This window comes from Ascidia mentula, chromosome 8 (assembly GCF_947561715.1).
Source record: "Ascidia mentula chromosome 8, kaAscMent1.1, whole genome shotgun sequence".
Lineage (NCBI taxonomy): Eukaryota > Metazoa > Chordata > Ascidiacea > Phlebobranchia > Ascidiidae > Ascidia > Ascidia mentula.
In genome coordinates this window covers 3,628,209-3,645,282 of record NC_138573.1, presented here as the reverse complement: position 1 = coordinate 3,645,282, position 17,074 = coordinate 3,628,209, and the positions used below count along the sequence as shown (strand labels likewise).

The 17,074-nt window shown below is 38.4% G+C and overlaps 3 protein-coding genes across 5 annotated transcripts; 2 read left to right on the top strand and 1 right to left on the bottom strand.

Moving 5' to 3' along the window:
- Positions 1-386: 386 nt before the first annotated feature.
- LOC145911033 (uncharacterized) lies at positions 387-11,326 on the bottom strand. Its single transcript, XM_082998266.1, has 28 exons — positions 10,864-11,326; positions 10,547-10,768; positions 10,125-10,346; positions 9,074-9,804; positions 8,926-8,974; positions 8,766-8,864; positions 8,619-8,704; positions 8,340-8,513; positions 8,102-8,228; positions 7,845-8,044; positions 7,394-7,652; positions 7,079-7,233; positions 6,925-7,018; positions 6,681-6,860; positions 6,340-6,429; positions 6,123-6,280; positions 5,493-5,773; positions 4,989-5,115; positions 4,432-4,698; positions 4,065-4,173; positions 3,366-3,492; positions 3,254-3,291; positions 3,029-3,188; positions 2,383-2,504; positions 1,640-1,821; positions 1,027-1,164; positions 790-965; positions 387-659 (listed from the first exon to the last, which is right to left on the bottom strand). The coding sequence occupies exons 1-28, from the start codon at positions 11,219-11,221 to the stop codon at positions 506-508; spliced, it is 5,085 nt and encodes a 1,694-aa protein (XP_082854392.1). The 5' UTR covers positions 11,222-11,326; the 3' UTR covers positions 387-505.
- Positions 11,327-11,805: 479 nt separating this feature from the next.
- On the top strand, positions 11,806-13,941 carry LOC145910548 (DDB1- and CUL4-associated factor 10-like). Of its 2 annotated transcripts, none has more exons than XM_082997708.1 (7): positions 11,806-12,026; positions 12,319-12,511; positions 12,583-12,701; positions 12,800-12,941; positions 13,020-13,156; positions 13,236-13,377; positions 13,440-13,941. In XM_082997708.1, exons 1-7 carry the CDS (start codon positions 11,854-11,856, stop codon positions 13,920-13,922), a joined length of 1,389 nt encoding a protein of 462 aa, XP_082853834.1. In that variant the 5' UTR covers positions 11,806-11,853; the 3' UTR covers positions 13,923-13,941. The 2 variants fall into 2 exon arrangements, with proteins under 2 accessions (XP_082853834.1, XP_082853832.1); XM_082997706.1 differs by having other exon boundaries at positions 12,319-12,514.
- A 277-nt stretch (positions 13,942-14,218) lies between these two features.
- On the top strand, positions 14,219-16,820 carry LOC145910547 (putative tRNA (uracil-O(2)-)-methyltransferase). 2 transcript variants are annotated; one of them, XM_082997705.1, is made up of 8 exons: positions 14,260-14,401; positions 14,467-14,887; positions 14,952-15,128; positions 15,385-15,563; positions 15,620-15,803; positions 15,924-16,155; positions 16,349-16,476; positions 16,611-16,820. In XM_082997705.1, exons 2-8 carry the CDS (start codon positions 14,549-14,551, stop codon positions 16,818-16,820), a joined length of 1,449 nt encoding a protein of 482 aa, XP_082853831.1. In that variant the 5' UTR covers positions 14,260-14,401; positions 14,467-14,548. The 2 variants fall into 2 exon arrangements, with proteins under 2 accessions (XP_082853830.1, XP_082853831.1); XM_082997704.1 differs by having other exon boundaries at positions 14,219-14,887.
- Positions 16,821-17,074: the final 254 nt, after the last annotated feature.

Genomic DNA, 17,074 nt, shown 5'->3' with positions numbered 1-17,074 from the left:
AAGAGCCACACTACAAAAATCATAAAAGTATGTTTGCCATTTAGCATGATATAAATATCCAGGGTTTCACAAAATGCTTCATGCCCAAATATCAGTAAGGGAAAAAAGTTAGCAATAATTTTTGTTATCTTTTCATGATACGTTTTTTTTGCAAGCTTGAGGTGCTTGCAGGCTCATCATGAACTAGAAATTTCGTTTAAAGTGCTGACACATTGACCAGAGCGGACATAGGCAACTAACGACTCGTTATCGGGATTTAAAGCAAAAACAAATTTGTATGCACTCTGCTTTCTGGTGTTGCTAGTTTTTCACACCACACTCACCATAATATTTGTGCTAACTGTGCACTATAAACAAAAATCAACTCGTAACAACAGAATTTTGACAACAAAGAGTTACAGCTTTATTCATAAAATTTTCGCCCGACTATTTCTATAGCTACACTGAAATATCGTTTCCACAACCCAGTGAGAACGAACGAGCAATAACTTGAATTGTATGTGAGTTAAACAATGCCCAAGTGGCCAACTCCAACCAACAACCCTGCGTTTCTGTTTAATGTGGGTCGACGACGATTTAGGGGTTGCACCCGCCGCCCGAAGCAAATAGATGGTTCAATGGAGCGACTGCGGCCCTGCTTGTCTGTCGTTGAGCACCCCCTGAAATAGATTGTTCGTTAGAGTTGTAACAATGCTACTTCTTATGATGTCCGGTATATGGGCACTAAATAAATAGATATGCATCAAACATACATCCTCAACCTGGTGAAAACATATTTGAAAAACACACTCAGCATTAGTTTTTCGGTCGTCCTTTTTCAGCCTTAGTTTCCTTAAATGTCCAATGATTTTCCTCCAATCGCCGTCCCTTTCCTCCGTTTCAAGGACAGTGGTGGAAGCCAGGGTCGATGAAAACCCAGAAAGGCACTCCGACGATAGTTGTTTAGGATAACCAGACGACAAGGACTAAACAAAAATCGTGTGTGTTTTTGGTGACATGTTTTAAGATGCTTAGCGGCGTACCCACCTCCTCATAAACACTTTCCGATCCGGTGTGCTGGGAAAGGTTGGATGACGTATCGCTTAAACAGTCACCGTTGTTTGGCGATAGGGGGTTGTAGGGTTGTCGAATAAATATGCGGACATCCGTCTGCGTCTTGTCGTCCTTAGCCAGCATATAAAGAATAACATTGATTTGGGTCCCTATTGTTATCCTTTATATCCAGAGTGGTGCAGACACGGACCAGCGGGCCGCCGTAACAAAATTTCTTGCACCCCACAGAACACATAAAAATATTTCTTTTTGATCATTTTTTTTATTTTTATGAAGTTTTCATGGAGGTAACTCGTTGTTTGGTAGCATATGTTGGGTTGGCTAAAAAAATTCGCTTAGCCTAATTGTTATGGTTGCGGCCGCAAATCGTACTAAACCATAAATGGACCACCCTATCCCACAGACTAAAACTATTCGTGCGTTAATTACGCCACTAAATGTATAAAACATTCAAATTTGATTTCAATCCATGTTTCAACCAATTGTTCTCACACACCTTACAGCTTAAAACATTGCAATAAAGTGAAATTTTGGTAACTTGCGTTTGTTAAATTTTTAAAAATCGCCCAAACTAGCTTTCACTCACCGAGCTACACGCACAACAGGACGAAACAGCTGTGGTATGATGAACGTTAGAGGGCGCCGGTGAGATTCTGCGCGTCGATGGCGTCAACATGTTCGACATACGTACGAGGTTTGAACGTGAAGGTGCCGACATCTCCGGCGTTTCGAGGCCAGCGGTGCTGAGACGCCCTTGAAGTTGATCTGCTAAAAGGAACAACACAAAGTTTCACTTAGATGGACTAGGTTTGCATGAAAACATATTGTTTATCGCACTGCCACACTTACAGTTTTAACAAAGTGAAGTTCGAGTTCATCTAAAAATTCTGTTTTTTTATCTGACCGCTTTATGCGAATTAAAAGCAAATTAACGGTTGGTTGCCCGTAAGCTTTGGTGCCGGGAAAAATCCGGTTATCACAGAACGTCGTTGAGTTGCAGTTAAATTATTGCGTAACGTTTGAACAAACAAAACATTTATTTACACGCTGCAACTAGGTTACCAGGGAAGCCGTACTTTCAAGTACAGCACATGAAACGGTTTTGACACAATTTTTTAGGCAAGACGCATGGTTTCTCTCTCGTTAAAACACCTGACCTTACATGTTTACACCCGAAAATACGGACACACAAAGTAACAACTTTTGTAAAAAGGTGCAAAATACTTGTAGTGCAATAGCCTGAAAACAAAAGCTTTTTAAGCTTATCCTATGTAATAATAGCTTTGTAAATTGTATTTGCAACTTCCACACAGACACTTTCAAACTTACCAGGAGCTGATAGCTCTGTGAGGTCCTGTTGGCTGCGGAAGTTAGAAGATCTCCTCATCACTTTTAACACTCGCACTGATTCCCTGCGCAAATTGCTCTCCTTCGAACGAACTTCAAGCGCTCTGTGCGAGAAGTTACAAAGTACAAGTACGTCTGTCAACAATCGACACTCGAAACAACTCGAGGGTCGCAATAGTGGGGGAACAGGATTAAGGTTATATCTCGGATCAAAGTCAATTGCGACGTTCGCTTTGGTAAAAGTGGCTGTGGGGCATTTAAAGCACTTTATCCCAGATTAAGAGAGTTTGTTTGTTCAGGATTAAATCTGCATCCTCGCTCTTTTTCGACAGTTTCTAGATACCTTTTCAAACAGCTTTGCTAATAAATTATAAAGAAATATATTTATCAAGTGCAAAGAAGACCATTTTTTTATTTTATTATTTTGAAGCCAAGAATCTGTTGTCACATGTGTAGGGCAACAATAATTCTCAAAAAATTCCCGTTGACATGTTTCGACATATCATCATTTTTTTTGCAATTCAATGACACGCGGCTGCAGCAAACACGGCTTGAAACCAACGTATTTGCGTTATTTTAAATCCAACACGGTATGCGGTACATTGTGGCAACATAAATAACCAAATACCTAAGACCGGTTGAAGAGTATGCGGACGTACGTCGCATGGACTGTCTCAAACTAACTGGCGGCAACATATCCACCACTTGCTGTCCGTCGAAGTCGGATTTTTGAGAGGTTCTTGCGTGAAGTTTCTGTTGCCGGTCGGTTAAACTACTTCTTCGTACGCCTGTTGATACGACCTCGGTCTTAGCGACTTTACGAAAAGACCCCCCTCCCCCCCAACAAAATTACCTTTTCCTGCCGTTGTGTCGCCTGCTGAAGGAGCATCACTGCAACATACAAAACCACTGTGTTGTAAATTTCCTGTTAATGTGAGCAGTATGTCTATCAGTCTATGGCTTACCTTCGGTAATGCATGTACGCAGACGCGTTGGTATCGCTGCCACTTTCGTCAACAGTTTCCATGCAAAACTTTTTTTCGTCCTTTTCTGATACGATGACGACGCTGGGTCGTCTTGCCAGTGTCCCAACTGCCCACATGAGGGAACACAATTAACAGACTGGAAGTTAAATAGTAGACATAGCATAAAAGAGCGAACCGAAGGACGAACATACCGACTTACACTGTCTTTATTCTTGACCAATAGATCAATGTTTGTTATTAGAGTTCTAAACATTAAGTTTACAGGCTTCGCAGCCCAGTCATTGCAGCCTAGCTGGATTAACTAAAATTAATCGAGCTCCCGGTGAGGTTTGACCTCGCGATCCTACGTTTACCAGGCCCAACGCTCTACCAACTGAGTAACAGGAGCTCAGCGGTTTTTCGGGTTGTATTGTGATAAAGATATACTGGTGCTCAAGCACACAACTTTGCCAGTCAACCTTCGAATGTATGTTGGGGATCTCTACCACTATTACGAAACAACGCAGCAGTTTATGCAATCGCAAGATTACCAGGAACACTCCACAATACTAATCACATATTTATTTCCGACTATCTTGACTCTTGACGGATAGTTGCTTAAAAATATATGTGACGAACTTGATGTACCCATAAGGAAAGATTGTCAACAGGCAAACTTGTTTTGTAAGTTTGACTCACCCTGGAGATAATCAGTAGATGTTTGTGGACGTGTGGGTCTCGAACTTGGGACACGCTTCGGTCCTTCAGAACGCGCACCAAGAATCGGAAGGACAAATGAAGCCCACGCCTGAGAAGAACACCGATTTAACTCGCCTGGCATGTATGCTTTTGACTATAGGCATGACAAATTCTAACGGGAAATGTAACTAATTATCAAACACGAAATTAACGTCGCAAATCCATACCACACAAAGACAAGGTCGTTTACTCAAGTACTTTACAAATTGTAATTGGAGTTTTAATAAAATTAGTTTTAAACGAGTTCGGACTGGCCATCACTCTAAGCCACTTCAACAACCACAATATTACGGTAAAAATCGGACACCTCCAATTCGATAATGTCCACGCCTTGGTGTTTCAGAGCTTTAACAACGCCGGACAACACTTGTTCCTCGTTGGCTCGCGTATCCCTCAAGCGGTTGATGTCAGCAAGGCGGGTCATGGCCACAAGACGTTCGACCGACACAAGTTCAGAAAGAAACTGCATACCCCTGGCAGTGGAAGTCACGACCTGATCATCAGTTGTAAAAAACTTTAATCCCCAATCGTCAGTTTGCAAAAAGCTTGGCATGATGTGATGCACTACAGTGTTCTACAAAGCAATGTAAAGGTTTGTTTGTTTGATGGCATCAGCATGCTGGGGGCATCAATTTATAACTAAGGATATTGCTTGTAAGTGGCGAACGGTAGTCCACGCTAACGGTGTTTGCTTTGTTATTATTTGTTAAACAAAACATAATTCAAAGTTTGTGAAAAGCAAGAAGCGTAAACTTAAATTGATTTTTACGCATTGATGTATGTGTGAACGTGTACACGAAACGTGTACTTATTTTATTTCACCACAGAACAAGAATCAGTAAACCACGCATAATATTCACTTGCCTTTAAAAACACATTATCCAACCAAGCCAAACATTCAGCTGCTTTTCTCTGCAGTTCTGGTGAATTTTGCAAGAGAAGTTGGGCAACTTGCTCGCTGTAAACCTTTTTCAGAGTGTCGGTGAACGGACTTAAAACAGAACGAAACAAAACCATAAAAGAAAGTATCTGGCTGCAAGTAAATGCGGCAACCGTCTAATGCAATTACGTTTAACGAAACTTAAACATATACTTTCCCAAACACATATAAAATGGATGTCATACTAATGTTTAATGATATCAGTCAGTATAAAAAAGAAAGTTGTTTCACAAATATTATGTTGCTGTTGCTGCCAGATATTATATTTCAATTTATCTGTCCTTCTGGCAAAATTAAACGTATGATTTTATTCACCGACATTTCACCTCTAATCAACTAAAAGGCTTCAACCAGGTTTATTAAAAGTATACGTTTAATTCTGCCAGTCGAACAGAATATAGACCAGAAATAGAAAGTTGTTTCCCTACTTTGTTCCATGAGCCTTTTGGTACTCAACACAAGCATCCTGTATCCTTGCCACATAGGAGCAGATTTCGCAGCAAATGTTGACGCTGGTTTGTTTCAACACGTCGGCCACGAGCAGAAGGCCCTTCTCCATGTTTGCCACGCCCATCATGGTTGGACACCATCGCTCACGTGACAGTTGTGCGAGCAAGCGTTGCAGCCGCTCACTCTGGGCGGACTTTTTCGGTGGTGCCGGAGAAACAGGGGCGTTCACAATTTTAGGCGGTTGGTCGGCATCTTTTATCTGTGAGCATATCACACGTTTAAACGTAAATTACTGCAGAAAATATCAAGCAAAATGATATCCATGAGAACTTTTGTTCTCATGGAATAACAACATTTCAACAAAAATAGTGCACAATACGGTATAAAACTGACAGTACATAACTAATTATTTTCATGCAGTTTGTTACTGATGTAGCATGAATAAAGCTAATATGCTAATCATTATAAGCCAACGCAATAATTGATTGGCCTGGGCTGCGAAGCCTGTAAACCTAATCATTACAAGCAAACCTTTCGAACAGTGCTGTGAACTGAAACATCTAAACGACAAAGCGTTAAACCGAAATATTTTAAAAATCTGAACCTACATCTTTCACAGGCGTCACGCTTCTTGATCTAGTGGAAGGACTTTTGTCCTGTATGACAATGTTAAGCTTCCCTTCTTCTCTGCGACCTCGCAAGTAACGTTTCAGTTCAACCAAACGGTTATATCCACTTACTGGAATCGCAAATTTGCTGTCCTGGGCTTTGTGGGAGCAAAAATTGTTTCAAACTAGTGGAAAATATCACGACGTTTTTACTAACTTGGGCGAAGCATTTCTTCTACAACCTGGGACTGTTCTTCTATAGTTGCAACACTTTCCATATAACCAAGAAATGACAAGGAGATGGCTTCTGCAAGAATGTCAATCGCGAGTAAAGTACTACTCTGGACAAACCTTCAGTTTTACACAAGTACAAAAGATCTTTTAATGGAGGCATTAAAATACTACTGAATAAAAACGGCTCCAAGCTGCCTGTACTGTCGCTCCTAAAGTTGGGTAAATGGTATGCATTTGGGGGTTGAGGAATTGACATGCTTTAAAATGGTTGGCTTTAGTAGAAATTTGTATGTGAAAGAAACTGGATAGATGGGAATTACTTACGCGTGGGAAATAACACAGACATTTTGTACTGAAGTTCACGCAGCCGCGCCAAACGAGTTGGGGGAATGGCCCACATGGATGGTCTGACGGGTTGGACTCGTTCTCTGATAACAGAGTTCGGTATAAAACCGTCCGGAGCCACAGGAGAGCGGGCCATGCGTTCAGCATCCAGAGTTGCGACTAAACATAAAGTTTTTTTGTTAATCTAACGCAAACGACACGAAATAGAGTGAAACAAAATTACTAAATGCTGCCGCCTTGTCGACTGTCCACTCCACTGGAGTGTCTTTCCTATACAAGCTCTGTAAATTATCCAACGATTCACTTTGCAAAATATCCTGCGAATGATTAGTCGTTAAAGTTGGCATCACATCCCCTGTGCGATTTTTTCAATTTACTTCAGTTTCGTTATATTCATCGTCATCATCGGATTGGGCTTCATCGCGAGCCCGTCTCGTGGTCATCAACTGTTTCCGACGAGATTGAGCGTACGCCAAACTCATTTTTCTCTGACTTCGTGGGTCAATTTTTGTCTTTGTCGCCGGGAAAGGGTCTACATATTGTATTATCCAACCATTATGAACTTACCGCTTCAAACGTCAAACTGAGTGGAGTTCCGTTGAATATTTTCAGTTGAAATTACAGCAAAACTACATTAATAACCGCCAAAAATCCTAACAAAGATATAGTACAACACAGCATTTAAAATTAACCTGTGTCCATTTCCTCATCATCTAGAGACACAACATCATCTTGGCCATCAACACCACCCTCCAGGAGTATTGGCTCCTCAGGTTCTAAGAATGGAGCACTATCAGCCTCCACAGCCTCAAGCAGCATTTCAAGGTAATCAGTTGGCAAGTAGCGAAAACATTCAATTTTAACAATGTGGTTTCTAAGGGCAAGAAGTAAATCTCGACCGCTGGCAAAGCACACAGAAGGCACAACATCTCCAAGGAGTAACTCGCGCACCTAAACAAAATAAGCTAGGATAAATTTAAATTCTAAGAGTTAGCACTTGAAGGCTAAAGGTGCCTTAGGCTAAACAAGAGTTACAGTCTGTGACTCACAGGTAATGAAAACTACTTTTTCTACCTCAAAACATTTTTTGGAAGCTCAGTATCTGCATATGTATGTGAAATTTAACTTAAGCAATTCACAAACCAATTGTCCGTCGCAATCCCAAACTTTGATAATGCCATCTTTTCCTGAAGTGGCAAAGAGATTTAGTGTATGCGACTCGCTGGCACATAAAACATATTGTTTGTGTTGCAGCTCAGGGTCCACAGGAATCTTACTTATTGATGTCAAGATGAATGCATTGTGCTCAACTTTGATTTGTGCTGAAAAATATGACAACAAAACTTTGCAAGGATTCATAAAGTTGTAATTCATTTATAAACCTTGGGAGGAGTAAAAACTCTTCCAGTTTAACTTAATTAACTCAATGTGTCCTGTTTTAAAACCAGAAAGAATAACGTTGTTGGTGAGAGCCATGCACGTAGGTTCCTCTGGCCATTTCACAAATCTTAACTTGGTTAGAATGACCTAAGACAAAAAATAAGTTTCTTCTAAAACTTTTATAATGAGTGTAAATATTGTAAGTGGTTCATTTATCAACTGATTTACTCACAAAAACAAAACAATCGGGATATTTACATCAAAGACTAAAGGTGATCCAGACTCTGCACCACAAGCTTTCCAAATAATCACTTTGCAGTCAGTTCCACCAGACAACAAAATGTTCTTGACAGGAAAGACATGCTCAGTGTCATCAATTAAGAAACTACCCTCAAATGGGACATGCAGAAGATTAACTCCACCCGCGTGGGCCTGATAAGAAACATATTACTAAAAAAAATATTTCAAACATATTACTAGTTAATTTGTTGTTATTAGTCTATTTTTGTTATTAATTATAAGGTATATGACTAGTACTTTGACGTTGTCCATTTGCAGGTATGGACCAAATTCATTGACAGTACTCTTTCTCCTTCTTGTGCTTCGCCTGCGACCATAAACTCCTAAAATGTCAGTGGGGATGTTGAAGATACTACAATTGGTGACAAATATTCTAATCAAAACCTTTTTCTCTTTTTTCCTGGAAAGCCTGTCCTCCATCATAGAGTTTTATGTAACCACTGTCAAGACCAACAAAAATGCCTTGTTGTCGCTTGCCTGCAGCATTCTACAATAAACTTTAACTGGCCAAAACTTGTTGGATAAAATAGTGCAAACTTACATATATTACTTTCATCCTGTAAGTAAATCTCCATCGCTGTAACACTCAACACCTAACACATTTACTTTTCAATTGTCATTTTTAGTACTTACATAAGAAATTGAAAACCACTGTGCATACAACAGCTAACCAGTAAACTCATATTATTTACCTGCTGTCTCCTTTCTGTTTTAACAATGTTACCAATTTGACCTGGATTGACGGAACAATCAAAGTCCATTAAAGTACCATCACACAATATAATATAGCATCCTCTTCCACTCATTTCAAGATCAATTCCCACACATGGCTTATTCATCTCAGGCAATGGATAAATAATGTTGAGCACTGACCCAGACACAGGTGAAACACCCAGTATGCTGTGATCATCCAACACACAAACTAATCTGAAATCAATTTGTGTTCCACCACTGGGAAGATCTATTTCATGTGGTTGATTATTATCTGTTAACTTGACAATGTCTTTAGATTCAATGTCTGTATCAGAATGAGCTGTATCGACAAAATGGACTTTCTGTGGAACATGACTGGGCAACACTTTGACTGTATGTTTATCCAACAATTTTCTCCGAATGCTGCAAAGCTTGAAAGACTCAATAGCTGAACTCACAGTGGCAAGTATGTTGTACAACACGTTGATGTGAAAAATGCGTACAAGGCTGTCTGACTGGTAGTATGCCCTGCTATCTCCAACAATTTGAAAAAACGATATTGTTTCAGAAAATGTGTTCTCACTTGCCACTTCAAAAGTGTCCAATCGCCACATTCGAACACTTCCACTGGTCTGTGACCAGGTTATAAGGACAGGCTGGTGTGGTAAGCTTATACAACCTGTAATGCCATCTCGGTGAGCAGAGAACGTGTGAATCAATGCTTGTGCAGCTGTGAATTTTAAATTTAAACTTAACTAAAGAACAATTAACTGAGTTATTACAACGACTATTTGGATGACAGCGCTCACTGATATATTCCATGCATGACCCATAACATACTACACACTGATTTTTCTATAGATATTTTTGCTCAATGCAAAGTTACCTTCTCTATATCTCATATGACTTATTATCTGTTTTAAGCAGAATAAACAATACATCTGTACAGTATATTAAACAAACGTAAGGTTTTGCATTCTGGCAAAGGACATACATTCAAGCATAAAGCAAGGGTTATTTGTAGGCACTTGCACTATGAAATATTTGTACCTGTGTGGTAAACATGAACAGTACCATCCCTAGCAGCAGTGATGAAGTAGGAAAATGGCCGATAAAATGTGCAGTATGTCAAAGAGGCTTCATGAGAGTTGTGAATTACTTCAACTTGCTGACGCGTTTTCATGCTTACAATGTAAACAGTCTGATCAGTCAGCACCAATATTGTGTTGGTTGATTTATCATATGCAAGTCTCTTCACCCATTCTCTGGTTTCTGGAGGTTAGAAAAACATAACAAATCTTGTAACTGATATGTATGCATAGCCAACCAATAAAGTAAAAATAAAAAAATAATATTAGAAAAAGAAGTTATATGTTGCTGTTTCAAACAATTCCGCCTGCTCATATCCAAGAGCACCTCATCAAAATAATTGGAAAGTTTAAAAATGCTTCAAAAGCTTTAATTACACTGACCTCTGACATCACATATTAAAGGCGGTTCTTTTGGTTCCACAGGCAAACCAAACTCTATCATTCGCACTTTCCAGGATGTAACATTGGCCTGTCCACCGGTGACAAGTTCATCAATTTCCTCAATGTAAAGCATACACAAAACTGTGCTGTGAATGTTCAATCTCATCTTTTCCTCGAATGTGAGACCACTGTACCCTCGGATAGTCATGTCCTCACAGTAAGCTGATATGCAAAATGTGAAACTTAGTTCTAGGGTTTGTAAAAGGAAACAGTTTATAATTCATTATGCAGTATGTTAATCTTTCAAACAAATGCACCTAGAAAAGCATGTTGTGGTCGAATCCACAGGAGAAATTTAAGACATTGCCTGATGGTAACTTTTTTTGAGAGCTTGCTTGATCCATCTATAGGATTGTATTTCCATTCAACAAGTCTGCTCTCTCCAGTATCAGCCGACATGTAATTTATTACAAAATATTCTAGACATTCCTTTTTGTCTTCGTGATAAGTGACACTGAATACAGGACTGGGATAATGAGAAATGGTATGCTTAACCTGAAGGCCAGACTCCAAACAAAGTTCATTGTCGTTAGCGCAGTATACACCATCCGACAGAGCATCTTCTATGTCGCATTTGGTCTTTTCCCAGTCCTTGTACAGCTTCTTTTTCTTCATTGTTTGATCTGGCCGTAAACAAACCAACTATATGATAAAGTTTTCCGATTTTACTTCGTTTATGCGGTCGGTGTGAAACAGCATTTACAAAAACAACACGAATGTGACATCATAATATACTCGCATGAACACACTACAGTGACATCACAATTACAATGATACACATTGGGTTTATGTTGGGGACTTTCCCTATTTTGTTGTCGGGTTGCGTCTTTTTTTGTACAAATGTAAGCACAGGTACGAAAACACAAAAAATGTAATATTTAGGACTAAACATTTTGACTACAACTCACAACAAATAATTACGACCTGTGTGCCTGTAAATTGTCTACACTATCGCGAATGCAATTAATTCCTTTCGGATATAAAACATAAAAGAAAAATACATGACGACTAACCTTATTTCTAAGCCAATTTTTTGCATTATCATATGCTACTCAAACTGGTTGTACAATGCTCCACAATTCTAAACAATTGTCTTCAATCAATTGTGTGTGTTTTCTGAAGCAAATGCATTTCAGGCGAGGACAAGGCACGTGACAAAAACAAGTTGTGTGATGGTTGAATGAGTTTGCCTTGTTTTACCAACAAGAAGGCGTCCGCAACATGTGTGCTTGGCGATAAAACTTACAATGTCTGTACATTCGTGGTTAAATCGTCGCGATTTAGGCAACACAGCTTCTAGAAGTAAATTATCCATACAACGCCAGTTATGGAAAAGTCTTTATAGAAAGAACGGCGAAGTTGGTTCAAATTCAGACGTTGGGTACCGCGGAGTATTTGGACTGAAGTTTTCTCCCGATGGGTAAGACCTAATCTATATGTTAAGGTACTTCTTGAAATACATTTGGGTACACTTTAATTGAAAATCTACAAAACTCCTAGAGGTAGCAGTGAGCCTGAGCCTTTGTAATTTTAAACCCTTTAATGTGTTGTTTCTTGGACACCAACAATGCTTCTTTCCGCAAAATCTGTTTGTCTTGATTAAAAAAATCTAGCTGATTTTAAACTGGAGAAATAAACGTTTCTAAGCTGCTTGAGAATGCCTACAAAACATGCTTATTTCCTTTAAGTAAAGTATGTTTTTTTGATTGCAGAAAGCTACTTGTAGCTGCTTGTGAAAACGATGCTGTTGTGGTAATTGATCCATTGACAAATAAACTTATATCCAAGCAAGAGCATGTGCATACAAAACACTGTAACACAATCACCTTCATTGATAGCAGATTGTTTGCCACTTGTTCTGATGACACAAACATATCTGTGTGGGATGTACGCAATTTACGAGAGGTTGTGTGTTAACAAAAGTTGACATAATTTTTTGCATGTAGCACACTATTAAAAATAAACATTCTATGTAGCAAGTACACCATCTTAGAGGTCACTGTGGTTGGGTAAAAAATGTGGAATACCACAAACCATCCAAATCATTGGTATCGGCTAGTTTTGATGATCAGATTATGCAATGGGACATAAACAAGTGAGTCCAAATCCAAACCAATGCTTAAATATGTTTCATGGGTACTGATTTGGTAATGTTTTTCAGTTTCATGTAAAATAGCGTTTTTGTTAATTTAGTCCACTGCCAGATGGACGATGTGAACCAAAGCTTCTTTTGAAGTGTGCTAATTTGATGAGAATGCGCCTTTCTGCAGACGGCAATAGCATGTACATAAGTTCCATGCAAACAGCTGATCTTATAGCAATCCACAATCTTCAAGTATGTTGAGATTTATATCACCATTTATATTAATATCTCAGAGAATGCATGTCAATAAGTTTTATTTGTGTTGTCAAGCTAACAAGTCTTCGTGAAGACATATGTGATATAAGGTGCCTAGGCCAATATGGTGACCATTCAGTATCTTTTAAATCAAATGAAATAAAAGTTGATCGGTCTGATAAGTTTGAAGATCAGTCCAAGCCTCTTTCAAGGTATAAAATTATTTTTGGATGTAAATGTTAGCGAACATGCAAACATTGCAAAAATTTATTTTTTGGTTGATGGATGAAGGCGGAATCATTTAGAGCTCTATTACGGATATAATGCTGATGAAAAAAGTCCCTGCACTGTGTTTTGCCAATCAATCGATGTTCACCCTGAAAACCTTTCAATTGCATTGCGATATGATCGACTGTCTTCTTCCATTGCCAAGGTACACATTTCTTCAAGCAATAAACACAACTATGCTTTGTAAGCGTATCTTTATTTGCACAGTACACGTCTGTCCACAATACTTGGTCTTACTACAATGGTGGTCTGCAAGGAAACAACACTTGGGCAGAACACTGCATTAATGATGAACATAGCTTGCCTCTTCCAAGGGGTTTAGCTACACATTATGCCAAAGAAGATGGCAGTGAAAGTGTAGAATACATACAAGAAATTTGCTATTCACCCTGTGGACGATTAATTGCCTCCCCATTTGGGTATGGGATCAGAGTTATGTCATTGGACAGTGCCATGTCTGATTACAGAAATCATATGTCTGGAAGGGTGGCAGAGCGACACCAGTGGGATGACAGCTCAGATAAAGTGATACCACCATATGTGGACATAGAACCTCAGCAGCTCCATGATGTGGCATACTGCTTTGGTCATAGAAGCATGGTGCTTTCTACTTGTTTTTCGCCAACGTTTATGCAAGTTGCCAGTGGCTCAAAAAATGGCCAAATAATTATTCACGAACCAGTTTTGTGACCCGTCACCCATTTTCCAAGTTTTACGCATTTTGTTTTATTTTTTTGTGATCTTCTGCAGGGTATACAGTTTATGTTCCTAATTTTTACAGTACTTTGTCCATCTAAAGACTAGAGTGATTCGGCCTAAATGCTCAAAGTGTTGTGTACATTTTTAATTTGTATACATTTTCAGTATCAGCGAATAGTGTTGTATGAAGAGTGTTCTTTTTATTTGAAAAATGAGTCACATTATCATTACCTTAAAAAATACAGTGGATGTTTGCAGAATGTTAAATATTAGAAACAATCTTAAAAATGTGGCAACTTGTTGACTCTGCTCCTGTTACCAACACCTCAGATGTCTTCAACGCAGCTGTAAATGTGTGGATCACTCGACCAAATGTATGCAGTAAAGTGCATGCATGTGCTGTCATATCAAATGAGAGTGTTGATGGCAAACTCAAAGATAACATAAACAAAACTCTTCTAAATCACAAAGTATGTCCAGCTTGCCAGAGAAATATCGAAACTTCATTAATCGATGTATCTTACAAAATGCGCAGACTAGTGCCAAAGCAACCTGATTTGTACAAGGCTTGCTGTGAAGTTATAACTACTGGGAATGGTTTTTATCTATTTACACCGATGCAAGTGGATTATAACATTTTTAGTAGCAAACCCACCTACCTCATAATACAGCACATCTGCAACAATGGGCAACAGCCTTTCATATTAGTGTTTGTGTGGAATAAACAAGTTGATACTGTTCATCACAACATAAAAAGTAATGAAGATCTTCTGAAAGACTGCTTTGTAACTAAAGACTGGTTGAAGCTGACTTTGCTTCCAAATCTGCTGAAGTGGTGCAATAATGTGCCAAGTAGCAAATCTGCATTGCCTTCATCACATTCCCTGATTGATCAAGAAAAATATACCATTTTGTACAGCAAGTTAAAGAAAAAGTATGGCTTACATCTTGCACAGGTATCTGCTTCCCATAACAACGTCAAAATATATAAGTAGTAAAAGTATCTTACTTTTGGTGTAGATTTGGCCGGAAGTCACGGACCCACAAAAGTATGTGTATGAAGATGTGGCAATTGCAACTTACCTCATGACTGTGTGGGAGGGAGAGTATGAGAGGTTGGGACTTCGACAAAAACAATCTTTCATTGATTTGGGATGTGGAAATGGGTTACTAGTACATATACTGAATTCTGAGGGTGTAAGTTCACAAAACTAAACTGTTGGTTCTACATGAAGTACCCATAACTTTATAAAACAAGACTATAGTCTAGATAAAGAAGAACACATACTACGGGACTTTAATCAAGAACAGAAAAAGTTGGAATCAATTTTATTTGAAAATAGTTGTTATCTAAGCGACCATAAAATGATATATATATATGTCAACTTGTATGTTTGACAATCAGAAATATAATAATCCTAAAATCCTCCTTGAAACCTATTTATTTTCACAGTATCCAGGTAAAGGTGTTGACATAAAGCAAAGAAAGGTTTGGAAGATTTATGGGAATGGTACTTGTCTTGAAGAGAGTACAGTTACTCCAAATGACCAGAACCTAGTATCTGGGTATGATTGGATATTGGGCAACCATTCAGATGAGCTCACACCCTGGATTCCAGTAATGACGGCAAGGTGGTTCATTTGACTTGCAGTTATAATTGTTGTTTTACAACACTTTTGTTTTATAGAAGTGGTTATCGCACTCGTTTCTGGGTATTGCCATGTTGTTTCTTTGATTTGTATGGGAAGTTTGAAAGAAGACAGTCTACCAATGGACAGTACCATGACTACCTGGACTATGTCAAAGCTTTGTCACAGAAATGTGGGTTTGAAGTGTCTGTAGATGTGATGAGAATACCTTCCACAAAGCGGGTATAACACATTTGTTTTTGCTTCTGTGACTCTAATACAGTAAACATGGCAAATTTATTCTTGATTTTCTGCTACTAAGTGGTTAAGAAATATTTAAACACACAACATTCTTTTTTTTAGGTTTGTTTTATGGGAATGAAAAGAACACATAAGGAAACAGATTACCAAGTCCAACTTCACAACCTTCAAAAGATTTTAGAAACCAACAAAGGCAATACGTCATTTACTGCCAGACCCAAAGAACAAGAAGTTAGAAATTGCACAAAACTTCATAGAGAAATTCAATTGGATGTTGTTGAGAAATTAACCACTCATCTTTTAAAAACCATAAATTTAAAAGAAAAGCAATCAGGTAAAAGCAATCTTTTATCCTACAAGCAAAATACTCTTCTTGAGTGATTTAAGTTGTAATTTTAAAGAATCCGTCCTTCTGGCAGTATAGATTTATATTTACTGATGTTTCACCCCAAAGAAAAGATTTTTTTAAATTATGATATGCATGGCAGCAATATCAACACAATGTGTGTTTGATCAACAAATTATAGGTGGTCGGTGGAACCATGGTGGAAATATGCAACTATGTGAAGCCATTGCTTTGCTCGACGCGTCTACAAGAGATTTGATGAAACAAGAGTGTGGTGGATTACAAACACTACTCAGAAACCATCACCAGGTGATAGTATGAACTATATGGGAGGAAACTGTTTCGATTGGAATAACTATTAAAATTATATTACATAGGGACTAGATTAATTACATAGGAATAAGTAAAATACCTTTGTCTTAGTTCTTTTTTTGTGTTTTTAGATATTTGAAGTGACAAGAGGAAGTGTTTCTTTAAGAGATTGGACAATTGTTGAACAACCAAAGCGACATAAAAAGAGAAAACAATCGGACAAAAACTTTCACAAAACCAAGCTCTGTTGGTTCCACATAAATCATCCTGATGGATGCCCAAGAAATATGGAGTCATGCCCATTTGCTCATGGACTGGAAAATAAAAGGCACTTATCATAGCGGTTTTATATTTGATCACACCAATAAATCACAAAACAGTGGTACGCGGTTTGATAAACACCTCCAACACAACATGATAGATAACTTGACAGTAACAAGCTGGCAAGTTGCAATATGAACTTTACTAGTCCGGATTGATAGTGGTTTTTCAACTGTACGCAAACTGTGATAAAGCTTGATAGAAAAAATAAGTGCATAATTGGAGAAAAACAGGTAAATAGAACAGTAAAATTTGATCATAAACAAAATATTTA

Coding starts and splice junctions, on each gene's coding strand:
- LOC145911033 (XM_082998266.1), bottom strand. CDS start 11,221: ATGAAGAAAAAGAAGCTGTACAAGGACTGGGAAAAGACCAAATGCGAC. Junction 6,861..6,924: donor CGACAAGGCGGCAGCATTTA/GTAATTTTGTTT, acceptor CTTTATGTTTAG/TCGCAACTCTGGATGCTGAA. Junction 966..1,026: donor CGGAAAGTGTTTATGAGGAG/GTGGGTACGCCG, acceptor ATTTTTGTTTAG/TCCTTGTCGTCTGGTTATCC.
- LOC145910548 (XM_082997706.1), top strand. CDS start 11,854: ATGTCTGTACATTCGTGGTTAAATCGTCGCGATTTAGGCAACACAGCT. Junction 12,027..12,318: donor CTGAAGTTTTCTCCCGATGG/GTAAGACCTAAT, acceptor TTTTGATTGCAG/AAAGCTACTTGTAGCTGCTT. Junction 13,157..13,235: donor CAGTCCAAGCCTCTTTCAAG/GTATAAAATTAT, acceptor TGATGGATGAAG/GCGGAATCATTTAGAGCTCT.
- LOC145910547 (XM_082997704.1), top strand. CDS start 14,219: ATGTGGCAACTTGTTGACTCTGCTCCTGTTACCAACACCTCAGATGTC. Junction 14,888..14,951: donor ATGGCTTACATCTTGCACAG/GTATCTGCTTCC, acceptor CTTTTGGTGTAG/ATTTGGCCGGAAGTCACGGA. Junction 15,129..15,384: donor ATATACTGAATTCTGAGGGT/GTAAGTTCACAA, acceptor TTATTTTCACAG/TATCCAGGTAAAGGTGTTGA.